Source organism: Mastigoproctus giganteus, chromosome 9, assembly GCF_048544385.1.
Source record: "Mastigoproctus giganteus isolate SK-2022 chromosome 9, ASM4854438v1, whole genome shotgun sequence".
Classification (NCBI taxonomy): Eukaryota; Metazoa; Arthropoda; class Arachnida; order Uropygi; family Thelyphonidae; genus Mastigoproctus; species Mastigoproctus giganteus.
In genome coordinates, this window is record NC_143583.1 from 145,207,733 (window position 1) to 145,226,732 (window position 19,000).

General features: G+C 39.3%; 1 protein-coding gene across 1 annotated transcript in view; it reads left to right on the forward strand.

Moving 5' to 3' along the window:
- LOC150080794 (rho GTPase-activating protein 100F-like) overlaps window positions 1-19,000 on the forward strand; it is a 172,117-nt gene that overhangs the window by 116,323 nt on the left and 36,794 nt on the right. Inside the window, exon 5 of the mRNA XM_090382139.1 lies at window positions 8,701-9,586. Coding sequence (XP_090238265.1) covers window positions 8,701-9,586 — 886 coding nt within the window. The remainder of the gene's footprint in view (window positions 1-8,700; window positions 9,587-19,000) is intronic.

Here is a 19,000-nt window from a genome sequence, read left to right on the forward strand (position 1 = left end):
CTTTCCAGCTCATCCCAAAGATATTCAATAGGATTGAGATGCGCGGATTGAGCAGGCCACTGCAGTAAAGAAAAGTCATTGTCATGTTCCTGGAACCACTCCATAGTGATTCGGGCTTTGTGCACCGACGCATTATCCTGCTGGAAGTAACCATCTGACTGAGGATAAACTGTCAGCATGCACTTGGTCAGCAACGATGTTTAGGTACGATGTGGCATTCAGACGTGAATCTATGGGTAACGTGTGCAAGAAAACATTCCCCACACCCAAACATTGCCCCCACCACCTTGCACAGTAGTCGTCAGACATGACGAGTCCATGGATTCGTGTTGTTTTCGCCAAATTCTGAGCCTTCCATCAACATGATGCACCAGGAACTTCGACTCGTTAGACCAAGCAACTGTTTTCCAATCCTCGATAGTCCAGTGCTGGTGTTGCTGTGCCCACAGGAGGCGTGCTCTCTTGTTCTTTATTGATAACAAAGGGACGCGATGTGGCCATCGGATGTTGTAGCCCATTCGCGACAAAGTGCGACTAGTGGTCCGTTGTGATATTTTGTTCTGCGCACCAAGGTTGTATTCTGACGTGATGTGCGACATTGTGCCCGTTTGTTTGCTTGCACAATTCTAGCCATCCTCTTCTGACCTCTCTCGTCAACAAGCAATTTTCTTCCACAGGAGTGCCGTTGAGAGGATGTTTTCTGTTCGTTGCACCATTCTCGATACACCCTTGAAACTGTGGTGCGTGAAAAGTTCAGGAGAACTGCCGTTTCAGAGATGCTTTGTCCAGCATGTCTTGCACCTACTACCATGCCACGTTCGAAGTCCGTTAGATCACTCCTTCCCATTCTTGCTATGGTTTGTACGCTTAACTGATACTAGAAAGGTTGTTCTGCTGCATTTATATCCACAATTGTGGTCATGTAACTTGCAACATTGTGGGACAAACCATTTGTTTGCACAGCAGTGGGTGTACCTAATAAAGCGACAGCACAGTGTACATACCCAAGGAACAACTGCAGCGAAATCTGATAGCTGCTAACAAGACTTTTTTTTTTTCATTGTCAGAGACAGTATTGCTGAAGCACAAAGACTTAAAACAATCCAGCATGAGAAAAATTTGAAAGTTTATAATAAATTCTCTTTATTATGAATAACTATCAAACTAAAAATAAACTTATAAACGTATCTGAAATAGAAATGAAAAGTTTGATAAACGAAAAGTTCGTGTTTATTTCAGTTTTGAATGATTTGCCAAGAAAGCCTAAGACTTTTTTTTTAAAAATAACCTTTATGAAAAAGGACCCAGAGTACGTTACTGAAGAGATTAAAAACTATTAATCTTATTTTAGATTGAGAAACGACACATTCTATCTTCTTGCTTAGTTGGAACTTTAAAAACTAGTCGAATAAGGAATACTACCAAATTTAAAAGTATATACATTTTAAAAAACACGTTAAAAATTTTACAGATCTAAAATATAACAAAATTAACTTCAAACTCACCACCAGCATTTTTATTACCAATTAAGAAAGAAGACATAACATCGTTGCTAAATCCAGACTTCTTTCTAGAAGGGATTTAAAAATACTTGGGAAGTATGGGAATCTCATCTTAACAATTGGAAAAATGACTGGATTGTAAAAGGTCAACGTACCCTTTTACTCAGTTGTGATATACTCAGATTACGCAAAGAAGATACTTTATCTTGTTATTACCACAATAATAAGAGCACTGTGGTTAAATTGACAAACCAGATTTTGATATAATATTAATGAAAGAAATATGGAAGTTGATATATTCGATTCTGAGATTTTCTCAAGGATACAGCATATTGAGGACAAAAGACAATAAGTAAAAGTGGAGGAGGAGTTGTTATAACGTGGAGAGAATCATTATTGATAAAAGTACAGATTATTATGAATAATATGGAAGGATTACGATAGGCTAGATGTGTGTTAAGCGCAAAATCAACTCAAGATATGAGGCATCGGTATGTTATATAATTGGGTGTATCCTTCGGGATCGGTTTGGTGTTTGTTGGATGAAAACCCGAGTGTCCGTGAGGAAAACGCCGTGCAACCATCGCCTGAGATCGACTACTCCAACCTTGTTGCGCAAAAAGCTCATAAAAATTCCTCGCGTCATTAACGGGATTCTAAGTGAGATCTTTCTACGCGGTGTTGTTGTTGTTGTTGTTCGGTTTAACGACACAAGGGCTACTACGGCCAAATTGTGTCTCTTCATCGTTAATTCACAAAAGCGTATTGTTAGAGAGATTAAATTATATGCTTCTGTACAAACCAATATATTTTAGATATAATAAAAGTTCTTCAATATTTGCTTCATTTCCTAAGATGCGAGATAAATCAGGTGATATATTCAATGTAGAGAATGACTGAAAAGTGTTTGACCGGATGGTTGAATGTAAGGGACAATCAACCAGGAAATGACGGACTGTAAGTTGCGTCTGACAGGATGAGCACTGCGGTGGACTCTACGCGGTGTGGGAGTACAATGATTATAACTACTATGCTATGCACGAGCGTCCATTATAATTCTACCGCGATTTTTCGGTGGTATCGAGTCCATTCAAGTCCATTTTTATTTATTAAGAGAAAATTTTAAACAAAAGTTTGACCCTTAATGGACCAGGGGTAAGACGGCCTCTGTAGCCGAGTGAGAGTGCAGTAACACGCGCTGTTTCAGTTGACAGGGGTTCAAGCCCATCACTGCTAAATACTGTCGATCTGCCAACCTGCACTGGACCAGTGTGGCAGATTATGGTCCATTTCCCTCAACAGGAATCGTTGAGGAGGCTTTCATCCTGCAGTGGATTGATAATGGCTGCAGTTTACCCTTTTTAGGGATCAGGGGTACACGACGATTTTTTTTCTTTTCTTCATATTTGTCGGAATGCAGTGAAAGTGGTAGCAATGAAATACCATACCCTGTTCTGCTGGCGTAAAGGGGAATATTTCTGCCACTGCGTAAATCCAATTTATATCAAATTCCCACACAAATGGAACTTATAGAAAAAACAGCGACAAAGACTGAAAACAAAATGGTCGCTTTATATGGATAGAATCTTCTAAAGGGGAAGACAGTAAGTGTGTGTGTGTGGGTGTGTGTGTGTGTGTGTGAGAGAGAGAGAGAGAGAGAGAGAGAGAGAGCATAGTACGCTAGTACGCGTTCCTTGAGTGAACTGGGGTTCAACCCGTGACTACTAAATGCGAAAAATATTTGTATTGACGATTTATTGTAAACTCTACTGAGTTGGTTGTCGTGCCGGAGTATAAACAGAAAAAAATTATTTAATGTGTATCGCGAGCTATTTCAACGATAATTATAACGATACCGTTATGTCCATTTACTCTAGTGCAATAAGTGGGTTGCTGGTTGGTAAGACAGAAGAAACGTTTTAACGTTGGATTTAAATATCTATTGTTCTTAACTGTCAGAAAATGTTTATTAGAAACACTTCTTAGGTCAGGTACTCGCAGATTTATTTAAATAATGATCGCCTAATGGTATAAGTGGAGACGTTTCTGGCACCTCCCTCGTTGAAGTCGGTGGTGATTTGTGCTGTCGCTCTCCGGTTGGCTAAAACAGTGCGTCGACGACCATGTTCATCCACCACCTTTCTCCGCCCACAGCGCTGTCCATGAGATGTTATTTCGGAAATTGCGTATTCCCGATACACTCTTGATACTTGATGCTTGACACTAGTGCAATTTCTGTACCACCTCCGCGATAGAGTAACCCATGCTTCGGGCACCCACTATCATACCGCTTTCAAAGCCGTTTAACTCACGACGTTTATCCATACTGACATCGAATTACCCTCTACGTGAATGCTGTGTACCTATATACCTGCCAAGCGGTGGATTTGTCCACTAGCAAGAGCGGTGACAGCGTCGAGTTGCCCGGGAACCAAGTATCCCATGAATTCTGTCCTTTCAGTCCATGAAGTGACAAAATATTAGACACGTTGCGAATATTCGGATATTTTTAAACGCATTAATACTATTTTGTTTTTGTGGTTCTTTGGTGATAGCATCCAAACAGATCACTCATAGCACGTGATAGCAATAACAGTCGTAACCGAGTGGTCGATGGGTACGGTGGTCGGTTAACTCATATAAATTTGTACACTCGTTTCAGTTAACAGTGGTTCGATATCTGCTGAATGCGGTGTTGTTATTGTATTCTCTCTATCTTCTATACTCTTCTTACCCAAATATGGTAAAAAGAGAGAATACGTCGTGCAGTATTATAAAGGGAAAATTTATTTATTCATTTATGATAGGTTCTTTTGCTAGACGGGGAGAGAAAACCCCGAACATTGCTTCACAGTCCAAATTGGGTTTAACTGCCTCAGACATTCATTAGTTACCGTGAAGGCAGAAACAACTAAACTATACTGCAGCTTGCAGTCAAGAAATCTTACACTTTTTCGAAAATCTGAAGTAGAAACTGAGGAATAGTTCAACTTCAGATTTTGCTGACTTCTTTTTCAGTCTAATTGTAGCGGGCAGTGCAATTATTGTATTCCTCAAGCTTTTCCCACTATCATTCCCTCGGTGATCATTGTTTTTTTAGCTTTTAAAGTTGATACTTTCAAATACCGTGTGGAAACAGCCTGGATTCGATTCCACTCACAGATGGAGTTGAGAAATACTTCCCATTAGGAGAGAGCGAAATTTTTATGGGCTTTCTTCATCCCACTGCAGAGGTAGCCAGTTTCAGATTATTGGGTATGAAACTCTGATTTTTCATCCTACAAAACAGGAAACTGACCACCGAACAAAAACAATTCACAGATGTAATACATTGTATTTTCCTTTGCTGTTTCGGAGGTGGTGGTGGGGGGGGAGATTTTGTAAAACTTACTTAGACCGACTAATTCGGCAACGGCAAAAAAAGCACATAAAAATTCATCTCGATTCGATGGGATTCTTACCCAGCCTTGCTAGAACTCAAAGCCTTTCCAATACGATAGTAACCACAGTGTCCACAGTATCACCTGTTAGAGTGAGTCATTGTGTACATCAACCGTACCTTAGATGCCATCCTGGTAAGATTCTTTTTATGCTTGCTTACTGCAAAAGTATTACTCGAAATACAGTAGATAGCTTATTCAGCTTTGCTCAGTTTCAAAATTGTCGCTGTTGTTTTCGCTTCAAACACCAGAACTTTATTTTATCGGTATGATATTAGTATTTATTAGGTCTATTTTGGGATGAAAACTGCTCAAAAGTTTAAGTTTAAGGCTGTCTTCTTTGTAAGTTAATTACATTTTTGTGGTGCGAATTGAGTCTTGAAAAAATGGGCTGTGGCAGTTGTGTCATTAACGGATTCTCATGAATAGTTAATGAAACGAATTAAATCATTAATTTAAGCTTGCTGGTGTTAGTGACTGCTACAGTGTTCTCTAAAAGCGAGTCGGCTTCCTATGCTGTATTTAGACAACGGTCATCCTCGTGTCTAAGGAAGGTATATAATCACAATTTGTGTCGTATCTGCACAATTCAGTTCTGTTGTGGAAGCGAGTTTATACTTATTAATTTTAAGCGCATAAATGCATAATTCATTAAGAAGGAAGCTTATTAAAAAGACGCCTTATGCAAAACCCGATCAAATTCCTTTGAAATGTCAAGCGAAACTGCTCCCCCATAAAAAAAAAAATCCGTGGAACAGTTCCGAGAAAGTTTCCAACGGAATTTGTCCGTAGATGAGTGACGTAAGCAAGAAGATCCTCTGCGGATCAACAACGGCAGAATGCATGCTGGCGATCATTAATTAGGCAGGAAGTTTCGAGATAGTTTAAAATTGGCTGCGTTGCTTCAAAAAAGGGTTGAAGTAAGACCAAAGAGGGTGATAATTGGGTGGCAAATTGGGTCGTATTTTTTTCATAAAATTTAGATACACGCGGATTTCCTTGCGATAAGAAAAACCCTAATGGAATAACAAAAAATAACCCATAACAGAAATAAGACTTAACTATTGAGTGTAGGTTTTAAAAATAACTGGAAAAATACCTTTCAGACTAGAAGACTTAATGGCATTAAGATTGCTACAGATTATTCAATAAATTATATCGTTTGATGTGAATGTTTTTACACGATTCACAAGAATAGTGATATAAGACCGAGAAAACACAGGATGTGATGGTAAGTTACTTTCTTTTAGGCAACATTTCAACGAAGGTCTGAATGCAACACAGGAGTTAGCAAAGACAGATGGAGGTCGTGGTTTCGAAAAGAGACCATCAAGTGCCATTATGAATTAAGCAGGTGGAAACTTCGGAATTATAAAAAAGGGATGGCTGATGCTTAAGCAACTCTTCCAGATGGGTCATTAGAGTTTGACAAAAGAGTTGGGCTGGAGTAATGAACATTAAAGCCAAGAAGGAAAACGACTCGCTGTTTGGGAAGTTAGGTTTAGAAAAGATCAATATTTTTAAGGTAAGAAATTCAAAAGGTTCGGAGGAATTTTGGTGGAAAATCTGTCATAATAGAACCATCGAAGCATTACCTCATCTGCCCATGTGTATTATGTTCATAAATTGTGGGTGTTCTCTGTCGGTTTGTCTGAACGAAAAACAGTCGAATTTCTGGGAGACAAAAAACCTTTGCTGTCCTGGTCCGAGGCCGACTTAGCCACGGAGTAAAAAAAAAAAAAAAAAAAAAAAGCCCGTAAAAGCTCATTGACGAGATTCGAACACGGGCCTATTCCACCCATTGTGGAGGAAGAAGACGGTGATTGTAATCACCATGCTACCCGCGAACACAAGGATTTAGACAATTAAGTGTGGTGGGAATCAACGCGTTATAGAGTCAGCAATTAATTTTTGATCCAGCGAGTGAAAAAGTTAACAGGGAAGCATATCTCATTTAAACTGGAAGGAATAATAGGGCGGGAATCAGGGCAAGTGACATGAATGGTGGTTCATGAAACCGTTAACTGAGATTCCGTTAGATAAAGTATTGGTGTTATAATTTTGCCACTATTTATTATTATGGAAAAATGAAGCCACTACTTATTAGTAGTGAAAAAATAAGCAAGGAAGCAAGCTTATACAGCAATATCAATTTTACATACAGCATTATCAGTCTTTCTGCGGATCGGTTTGAGAATTGTATCCTCAAAATGGAAAGGATGTTGAATTTCATCTTGATGCTGGTCGTATCCAAAGGAGATTTTATTACATGGCCGAAATGAAGAAGAAGAGAGAAGGAAAAGAAAAATTTGTAATTTCGCAGTCTAAATATGGAATTTCCCTCATCACACCTCTAATAGTTAAATTGGTCGTCTTATTACAAGCGATTAATATTATCTCTCATTTGGCATTGCCTACTAACTAAATAAGTTGTTCTCATCTGCATTCCCTTGGTGACCAAATCAAGCTGGTTCATACCGATGGATCAAATTAAGTTGGCCTCCGTTAATACACATTTATTCACAACGTAATATCAATGCGCGATGGATATTCCAAAGCCAGTAAATTTGTAACCAAGGAATTTGATTATTTTTCAGCGGATTATGTGGAATTATAAGACCTAAAATTTTTTCACATACAGAGATAGGGTGATTCTCTCTTGGTATTCTTTTGCTGTTTGCTATAATAATATTTTTTGAATAAAATCTGCGAGAATTCAGATACATTTACTAACTGTATTACTGTATTAAGGACTGTATTACTCCTTCTGAAGAGCATCACCCCATCTACTTCTTTATTAAAGAAGTGTGTGAGAATGCAAAAAAATTATTACACAGAGTACGCTTTACTAATACAGGAACTGATGCAGGATAAAGGAAGACTGGTAAAGATTGATGAAGTTTCTGCAAATTTAATCACTGTGAGCAAACGCATCGCCGTGGAGATATAGAAATAAAGGGAGGGCTATTTAATTAGCTTAGGTTGTTTACCCGAGATAAACAGAAATAAATTGTAGTGGCGAAAATGGAAACTTCGTCTGCTTGCCTTAGCTTAACCAATCACGAGACCAGTGCCTTCTCAGAACAAGCGGTTAACCCAATGCTTTACAAACCTTTATAAGCAATTCTATGCCCTAAGCAGACTTCTGTAATTATTCGATATCTCACCTTTTCTGCTGCTTATTTTTAAGTTGATAGTTAAAGCAAGAGTACGCAACTTCTTTTGTTTCGCACCAAACATGTGAAAAAAGATTGAGAGAGATGTAACTGGTACTTAACCAAAACCCTCTGGAACGGACTATATTCTTCAAAAAGAAAGAACGTGTCCAAATTTGCTAACTATGGTGAACTGTGTAATAAATTTATAAAATATAATCCGATGTTTAACTTCTCAAACGATTGTTGCGATACAGCGGCTAATTGAAATTAATAAAAATAAAAATAAAAATTTCCCCTTTTCCAAATCTCCCCTGACTGAACCTCTTTAAAAATACATCCAAAAATAAGCTTTATTTTGGTGAGAAGAGATTTTTCTACCGTTTCTGTTAAACGAAAGCTTTGTAAAATTTTCTGTATTCGATGGTTTCAGTGTTTGATGTGTTATTGCTTTTATAGATGCATATTAATTATGAGTTTTATCGGTGTCGTTGAAAAATGCGTATAATCCTACGTGTGAGCGGGTGTGTTGTCTATCTTCCATTATAACTTAATTTAATGTATTTTTGCTATTTACAATTGAAAATTTGTTTTATTTTGTAGGAGGAACAAAGGGGACTTCCCAGCTCAACTCTCTACCCCAGAAAGGTTTTAACAAGAGGGCCGGGGGAAGCCATAAGCCAACCTTCTATCCTCTCCAATCCTTATGTGTTAGAATATTTGAGACAAATCCCCAACCCCACCCCGGTAAAGCCTTCCGAGGAGCGGCTCCAACTTCTCACTCTGAACCCCCGAGAGTTTCTAAAATACAGACCAGAAAAGGATTCGGAGAACGTACTACAAGGGGATGGATTCAGCGGCCTTCTTTGGGTTCATCTGCTCGCGGGAAGGGGATTGCGATCAACAAGTCACAGCGACCATTTCCGTGATCTTTACTGTGTGATCGAGTGTGATCGTGTTCATAAGGCGCGAACGGTGGTTCGAACAGGCGAGCATAGTTTCGACTGGGACGAAGTGTTCGAACTCGATCTGGTTGACAACACGGAAGTGGCTTTCCTCCTGTACAGTTGGGACCCGCAGTTGCGACATAAACTCTGTTATAAGGGAACTGTGCATCTTCTTACTGTGCTTCGTGAATCTCCCTCTCACAGTCTCGCCCTCAAACTCGAGCCTCGTGGGACTCTCTATCTGAAAATACGCTACAAAGACCCCAGACAGACGTTTCAACGTCTTCCTGCACCAGGCAACGTCGGTCTCTTTGGGGTTGACTTGGAGACTGTGGTGATGAGGGAAAATTCAGGATTTAGTTTGCCTTTAATCATCAAAAGATGTGCTGAAGAAGTGGAGAGACGAGGACTTGCTATCGTTGGTATTTACCGACTCTGCGGGTCTGCAGTTAGGAAGAAAACTTTAAGGGAGGCCTTTGAAAGGAGTGCTCATATGGTAGATCTGTCGGCAGATCACGTACCAGACATCAATGTCATTACAAGTAAGTATTTTTTGGGAATGACACGCTGTAAGTGTAACACCTATACAATTTTTAGTAAATACATCGTCATAGATTGATCCAGTACGAAACTTTTGTTTTGTACTACGTTAAATTAGTTTATTGCAGTAAATTCAGGAAGCGCCATTACATCACAGATTCCACGTTAACTTGGTGTTCTGTCATTTCTGAGTTCGTAGGTGGGTGGGTGTTATAGCCATGGCAGGTATTGATGAAATTAGATGATCGTTTATTAAATTAGTGATATTTTGTATTTAACAGTTAAAGTATAGTGGATATCACGGAGGAGGAGGACTAATTATTGTCCGCACTGGAGAAAGCCATAGATGATGGATCGTATCTGGAAAATTAATGGTAGAATGTTGTTGCCAGGGGCATTCATCAATTTTTTGTTTGTTTGCAGTATCGGGAGAGAATTGGTAAAAAGTAAGAAGTAGTATAAAATATTAAAATAAATAAATAATCTTTACCATTTGTTACTAGGGCAGAACAACAAGTAGTGACTAAACAATATTGTTCGTTCTGGTGCAAAGGCCAGGAGCATTACATAGAGGCAGGAGATTTATGCATTGTGGTAATATTGATCAAAAGAAAAAAGGGAAAAACAAAACAATAAACGGAAATGCTAATTTTAAAATGATGTTAATAAAAAGTAAAATTGAGAAAACAGGGAGGGGGATGTCTTCTGTTGAGTGAATTATAATACAATATTCTCAATTTTCTTATTGATTGCTATTGAGTGATTTCCCAAAAATTAAAGACATTTATCAACTATAAACATTTTGGAAATAGTAATGGTCTGTATCATGTAGATTAAATTTGTTCGTCATGGTGCAAAGTATCAGTACCGAGTATCAGTCTTTTCGATAGTTCTCATCAGCTTGGGTAGCGTAGAAATAGTGTTTATGGGTAGCTCGTTTTAGAACCAGTATTATTGTCATAGAATAGTTTCAGAAGAGGCAGATGCAGATGGTCGTCCTTCGATGCCTAATGATACTGAAGGACATAATGGATTGAAAACATACGGTCGTCATTTCTCTCTCATTAAGAAGGCGCTGAACCATTTAAAAAATTTATTAGACATTTTTAAAAACTTTATTTCTTAGGATTGTTTTCGTAGCAGTCGTTTTATTTTGGAAGATTTATAAAGAGACAAGATATTTTTGTTCTTTCTTTTTAAAAACATAATTTTCAGCAAATTTGCTGAAAAGGAACTGGAGGAAGATGTCATCCTTTAATGTCTTCAATAACTTGCCCATGATCTTTATTTGGGTTATCAGAAGTTCTGTCGATGGACGTTCATCATACAGTTGTAATATTTTTACATTTCTGCTGGAAGAGGGAAACAGACATCAATGTGGTCGCAGCTTTTTTCTTGTCTTTTTATTGCGTTTGTGTGAGCACTAGCTTATCTTTGAAACGTTGATTATCCGCACGAATGCAGACCAAACTTTAAGAGTTCTGAAATATAGAATTTAAGAATTTTAAAGGATTTATTGGAGTAAGTAAGCAATACCCTCGGAGAATGATAGTACGTGACGTGCTGCGAAAACAGAAATTTGAAAAATAGTATGTGGTATCTTTGGCGTTTCTAAACAAATGAACAAAATATAACTGAAACGCCTTTGCAGATTCACAATAATGTTTGAGATCAGGAACAATATGGAAGCGACCAATATAAAAATCAATAAACTGGACTTGAAATAAATAGTCATATTAATATTTACAGTTTTTCTGTCTCTTAGTATAACAAGTAGGGAAAGAATAGATTACTGCGAAGCCTTTTAGGCCAACGCAGTGGCTATCTGCTGTACCACACAGTGTGGAAAGATCTGGATTCGATTCTAGTCACCAATTTAAGTTAAAAAATACTTTCAGTCGAAACGGAGGAGAGTTTATACACTTTTCACCCCTGGTTAGTCTCACTGGAGTTGTATTAGTTCTTCTCCCGAAATCTTAGTGTTTTTCATCCCGGAAGCAGCCAAACAACCATAGAAAACGCACATATGGGAAGTATAGTGAACATCTATCTATCCATGCTAATGACATTTGCATTGCTCTTGTTAGCTTAATGCGTTTGGAATAAATGTAAATGAACGATAAATTAATAAATCATAGGCGCTTGTTCATTTAAAACTCAAGTGGGAAAGTTCCCCTGTTTATGTGTTATCATCAGACTTAGCTTAAGCGTACCAGATGGTTGTAATGAGAACGTAGCTAGTGATTAGAATATGTACGAGGCTTGGTGTTAAATATGCTATATATGTATAATCTTGTCGTCGGTGGCACCCAGGCTTACGCCTATCTCCACCTATATACCAAAAACAAAGAAAATTCTCACCCGTATTGGCCTGGCCTGTAAGGGTATTAGGCCACTCTACCACCAGGGAACAGCCATCAAATAGACAAACACAACCCGGCTCCCGTCCCTGGTACAAGGAGCCGGGCCTGGGTTCACTATCTCATTCTGTGCAGTTAAACACAATCATCCTGCACCCACCAGTGAAGTGCAACACTGGTGGGTGTCAGCACTTCCGCTCCGAGGCTGCCCAAACCCGGGAGTCCTCAAATACTAAAATACTAAAATCTGGTCTGTGCATGTAGGGGAAATTAGATACTGACTGGTAAGCTGTCTAAAAATTGTTCACCAGGAGTACGCAAGATGTTAACAACTCTGTTATGGTAAAGAGTATTCATGTCAGTTTCCCCCACTCTAATGAAAACTTTCAAGCGTCTAATTTGTTTTAAATGAGCTGCCTTCGTATATAGATCGTTGTTATTTCGTTCATCTATTGTTAGATGAGCAAAACGTTACAACTGGATCGAAATACTTTCGATCCAGTTGTGACGGAGTGCACGATGAGTCTCGTGTTGGTCAGTCCGCATTTGAAGAATGCAACGTGCAACTTATTGTATCTCTTTTGGACGAGGACGAGTCGACGACGGTGGACGAGTGGTCAATGAAATTAGAGGTTAAGGTAGATCAGAATACAGTGTTACTCATTTTGGAGGATTTTCTGCACATATGCGAGATCACAAGACGCAGAGGTTTTCTCAAGTTTAATAAGACAGCGTTCTTCAGACGTTGCTACTTTTGTTTTTCCAAAGAAGAATAAAAGGCTAGTCTGGTAAAATTTAGACACCTGTGAAGGAACTTTTGAATATATGGATATGTGCTAAGCAAATTCTGAATCGATGAAACTGAAAACTACTGGAGCATAACCATAATCCCTCCCTCCCCCCTCTGATACGAGCTCCCTGCGACCTCAAACTGAAAGACCTTTCCGCGTAAATCTCTTAAAACCATTCTCCAGGTGAAACTCCTCCTCAGCACAGCTGTGGGGAAAAGTTATATAGATCTGCGGCGATTATATTGAAGGAATGTCATTGCCGTCTATCTGTTTTAAATCACCTGACTTTAACTGCTCACTGTCCAACTTGCAATATCCGCACGCAGGACAAATGAGCCAAGTACGCTACTGTTCATTTCTTTCTCCTGTCAAAATATTTCTTTACTGAAGCTAAAAGTCGTTCTTGCAACCGTAACTCTGAACCCGTTAGAAGAATGACCGGGGTCACGAAGTTACTTTTCTCTTAAACTCCGCTATTAAGATAAGGTCTGGATATATACTGGTATTAAGGTCCGGCTGTTCGCTTCATTAGATATTTAGTGAACGTGTTCCCCCGCACCATGTAGTTAGAGGGGAGGTTTTAGCTCAAGAACAAGCCCATCTCGTGCCTGTTGTTGAACTACACGCTATCGTGTTAACTGCGGAATGGCAGTTTTCTTGGAAATTTCTCTCTTTTGATCTTATCACCCACGCACGTTTCAGAAGCTACTTGAGATCACTCAGTCCCCTTTTTAATTGCTACGTTCATTGAGAAGTCACGTGAATGTGAACATGAAACATTCTTATTTCTTCGAAAGATACAATAATGGCATCATTACTATTATTGGAACGACCATGTTTTAACCAGGGACACAATGATGGTATCAGTGGGAGTCAAGTTTAAGACATGAGGTGTATCAAGCAATGTCCAGTCGCATTCTTACAAAACAGTTGTTCAGTTAAAGCACAGTGGTGAGGAAACATACTTATTAATGACCTTGTCGTATGCAGAGTTGGGTCCTTAATGTCATGTATAAAAGCATTTGCTAAACTTTACACCGTCCTCTCAAATATATATAAATATAAAATCGAATAAGCCGAATATTGCGTTAAATTAATTTGTTTTAAACGCGAGAATGTCGTAACCTCCAGGTCTCCTTAGGCTAGCTTTCTTTTCGTATCTTACTGGGTCAAGGATCCTTCCGTGATAAGTAGAGACGAAATTAATAGGAAGAGATAAAATTAAAGACATTTCTCTTGCAGCCACGCATATAAAAGCCTATATCCCCGAAGCGATGTCTTGCCTAAGTTTGTAAAAATAATAAAAGATGGATGAGCGAACTGGAGACCTTCGTCAAGGGACGATTTCCTTCTGTTCTTGTATTACGGCAACTGTACCAGCCGATGTAATGCGAATTGGTAAGTTGAATGTCCGTACAGATAAAGCTAAAGATTTTGCAACTACTAACAATGTTGAAATATAGATTAGAAAATTTAAGAATACATAAAGATGTATCGAATGAGCTTGTCTATGGCCACAAAACGTCCCTCAGTGGTTGGCTGGCTGGCTGCTCTCCCAGGTTTTGATGTTCTTCGATTAAAATAGGGAGCTGAAAGAATTCTAAAGTGTGCAGGAAAAACGACAATGGCTCTTAAAAGAGGCACTTATAGAAACAACGATAGATGTACAAATAGTGTGAAAGAGGAGAGGAAATTTTCAAAAGAATACATTTTTAACTTAAATTTAGCCCTTAAAATGCGTCGATTCCCATGACTGATGTTCGTAATGCTTTAAGAGTTCCGGCATCCCCATACATGCTAAATGGACACATTTAGCAGTTTAGTTGGCAACACGAGAAGAATCCCTTTCCTTGTTGAGCCGTAATACATCACCGCCCGCTTGCGAACTGTTTTTCGCCAGTCATGTTTGTTCGCCTTCCTTTAATACACGCACACGACTAATTTCGCAGACTCCTGACAATTTCTCCTTCAAATATCGACCAACACAATCATTTTCCCGCTACAACCCATCTCGAGAGTGGGTACGAAGGCACATTTCTCGCAACGGGTCGTGTTTCTCTCAGACTAGCGTGTTTATGACGACGTCAGTTAACAGGACGCTTGCTGAGATGCTACGAACCCGAAGTTGCGAACCATTGAACCGTGAGTTGCATTCGGCCGAATGTCTCTTCGGCTGACAGCGCAATACACGTGTCTGTTTCACTTCTTTGGTCCTCTGCTTTATAATATTTTCCCGCTCGCTGATATTTTATGTTATGTAACTGGAGAACTAATCTCTCAGTTTCCTAATATTGACGTCAGCTGGATGGAAATCGATGCGCACATTCCTCTGCAGAATTCAGAAATGGGTCAGAAAACTATAAACTAGATTACCGTGCTTAGATGGCTTGAGAAGAAGGGTTTATGTCGTCTGTACAGAAAGATGTTATGATATATGCCGTACTTTGTCTTCTGAGAGATCACGCTATACGTTTCCTTCATTATATAAGTAGATTAACACTCAATGGCTTATCGCCGGGTTCATTTTTAACATCAGATGAGAATTGCATAAAATTGTTCAGCTGTTAGAAGAGATTTTTTATTGAGAACTTTGAGTTGGGATAAAATTTCCAAACGTAGAAGCACAATCATACTATTGTCCAAAAGTTAAGTAACAAATACAAAAACAGAATGTCTAAAAATACCAGCACTCGTCGACAGTTGTATGTTCATTAAAGTATTAATAAAATCGTATAGTTTAAGACAATTTACAACATCTGGACAAACTGAGATTCATTAACAAAGGTAGAGATCGAAGCATTAAATAAAAATGTCAAGATTACTGTATCTAAGAACAGCACTAATGGATTATTTCAGAATTTTTCAGAATTTCAGAATTACTTCTCAGTAGAATCAAGCCGGAAAAAATCATGTACAATTTAGAGAAAATTAAGAAGTGTACTATTTAAAAAAAAATGCAAAACATCATTTAGAAACAAATTGATTAATCTGGCAGCGTTAATTAACGAACCATGTAAGGAATAATTAGTTCAGCAATGAGGATGAGAAAAGTGGATTTATAACTGCATTCATTCAAGCAACAACAGAAAAATCTCAGCAAGTACGGCGAGTCTATGAAAAAAATTGGCTGATTTATACATCAGAGATACGTAGTAGAATAGGTGCTTCGCGCCTAAAGGAAAGACTCCGAACTTTATGTATAAAAGATTACATCTGCGATAAGCAATGTACAACAGCCCATGAAACGGGCAAACGAGTTCAGTCCTCTGAAGTAGATTCGCTCAGACATTTCTGACGAAGAGAGCAAGCTGTGTATCTAATTGTACCACGAACAAATTATTTATGGTCTCCTTGTACGTCAACTGTTACATCTGAAATTAAATTCTAAAAATATAACATCTTAGCAGGCTTCGACAGATGTAAGAGTAATGTCATCAATCGTACAGATCCTGCCATAGAGAAACATGAACTGGCAAAACTTGGATAATCGAATAATGAAAAATTAAGACTTATTTTTATTACGCACTTGAGACAGTCTCACCCCTGAACTGTAGCCTGTGGAAATTTATAGTGGAAGCCATAACAGTTTCACAAAGTAAACTCGCTTTTCAAGATGCCTGAGGTTATATGCGTGCAAATATTCTCCCTAAAGTCATTTGCTCCAAGTTCAGAATTAATCTCGACGCTCTAAAAGTTACTGTCAAAGATCTTACAGTTGCTGGCAGAGTTGTTTCTTTAATGACAGAAATAACAAAATTTCAAAAATAACATATATATGTATATATTAAAAAAATTATTATTATTTTGTCATTTTGTTATTTTTTATTATTTTGTCTGTCTGTGAAGTACCAGTGACCATGGCACTGCCAGAGTAATACTAAAATAATAATAAACATAACATAAAAATAAAAACAAATTGCTTTTATGTTTCTTACATGGGTTCATTTTTTTAGTATATGGGTTCGAAAGCAACTTTAGACAGTTGCCTTCAGATCTATCGTATCTCAACCTTCCTATAGATTAGGATATCTTGCACAATGTCCCGTGTAAACGCCACATAAAATATTCGCCCGTGCAGAAATTGTAACGAATTCTTATTCGACCTTCCTCATAAACGAGCGTATGTTACCCAGTACTCTAACTTCACGAATGTTTCTCCATACACTGCACTCATTTTTCTGTGGAACGCCATTGGATGGAGGCTTTTAGCTCATAAAAAGCGAACGATACTAATTTGTTCGACATGGCAAGTTCGATTGCCATATTCGATGGTAATATCACTTACGAAATAGATAAGGCAAAAAACTCTTTCATTTGCATACAACTTATAATAATCAGGTTCTGACTGCTCTTCATTATGATCACATAAGTTGGTTGTTTGGTTCGTTGGCGCATCACGGCCTGAGGTTATAGTGCGCCAAATCAAAAAGAATAAAAAATAGTACAAACAATTAATGTATTTCACTGAAAGGACAGAATTCAGGGGGATACCTGGTTCCTGGGCAACGCGACGTTCTCACTCCTCTCGCTAGTGGACGAATCCACCGCTTGGCAGGTATACGACGTACACGGTAATTCGATGTCGCTATGGATAAACGTCGTGAGTTAACCGACTTTGAAAGCGGGATGATAGTGAGTGCCCGACGCATGGGTCACTCTATGGAGGATGTGCTCCAGAAATTGCACTATCCCCGTTCGACATTATCAAGAGTAAATCGAGAATACGCCATTTCCGAAATAACATCTCATCGTGGACAGCGCTGTGGGCGGAGAAAGGTGGTGGATGAACGTAGCCGTCAACATCTGTCTCGAATTGTTTCAGCCAACCGGAGAGCGACAGTGGCACAAATCATCGCCGACTTTAACGAGGGAGGTGCCAGAACTGTCTCCACCAAGACCGCCAGACAATCATTAGCCACAATAGGTTATGGCACCGCCGACCCATCAGAGTCCCATCGCTAACACCACGACACATGACTCTACTCCTCAACTGGGCGAAAGAACATCGGCACTGGACCTTGGATAATTGGAGACGGGTCTCTGGGTCTGATGAGTCCCGTTTACAGTTATTTCGAGTGGACGGGAGGGCGCATATCTGGCGGAAACTGCACGAAGCTATGCACCCGTCATGTCAACAAGGAACTGTTCAAGCAGGTGGACGGTTGGTAATGGTCTGGGGCTTGTTCAACTGATACACGTTAGGACCTCTGGTACGTCTAGAGTCTAGACGCATCTCTGAACGGTCCAGGTTACGTGTTCATCCTTGCAGACCACCTGCCCCCCCCCTACATGGTCATCTTGTTCTCACAAGGCAATGGACTCTTCCAGCAGGAAAATGCGCCTCCCACAGAGCTGTGGTGACTAGAATGGTTTGAAGAGCATTCCGCAGATTTTACCACCATGGAATGGCCTTCGTGTTCAATGGACACGGACATCTTCGGGATGCTGTGGAAAGGTCCGGTCGAGCTTTGGATCCTCCACCCAGGAATGCGACGGAATTATGGACAGCGGTGCAGCAAGCATGAATGGAAATACCTGTGGAGGCTTTCGTGAACTAGTGGACTCAATGCCTGGCCTGTGAGTGGCCTTATCCAGGCGAAAGGTGGGCCTACCCGTTACTAGATAGGTATCCCATGATTTCTGTCCACTCGTGTATAAAAGAATATAAAATATAAAAGAGTTGTAACATATAAAACAATTACGCACCCTATATAAAATTATATCTAGGGTGTAAGGCAGTTATTAATCAGTCCAAAGTAGAGTTTGAACAGGCTAAGAGTAGAAAATTTGCTTCTTGCCCTAATGGTAGCCGAGCATTCTGGTCTCTTGCCAAAGCTATTGGCCGCAACTTTTGCACATCTCTGCTCCCACCTCTGTCCAAACCAGATGGTTCTGTTGTCACTTCAGCCAAGGATAAAGCTGACCTGCTAGCATCCCATTTTTCTTCCAACTCATGTATTAATGATCTTGGTAAAACACCTCCCACCATTCCCAACACGCTCCATTCAATGCCTCCTGTGGTCTTCCGTCAAAAGGATGTCAGAAGGATTTTGACGAATCTTGATGCTAAGAAAGCTCCAGGTCCCGATGGTATTTCTCCACTTGTTCGCAAAACCTGTGCTCCAAAGTAATGGAGAAATCAATTAACCGCCAACACTTAAACTACCTGGAAACCTTCCGTCTGATCAACGATCGCCAGTATGGACAGATTACTCATTTATGGACAAATTCAATGGAAAGGTTCGGTGAAACACGAGTAGTTGCT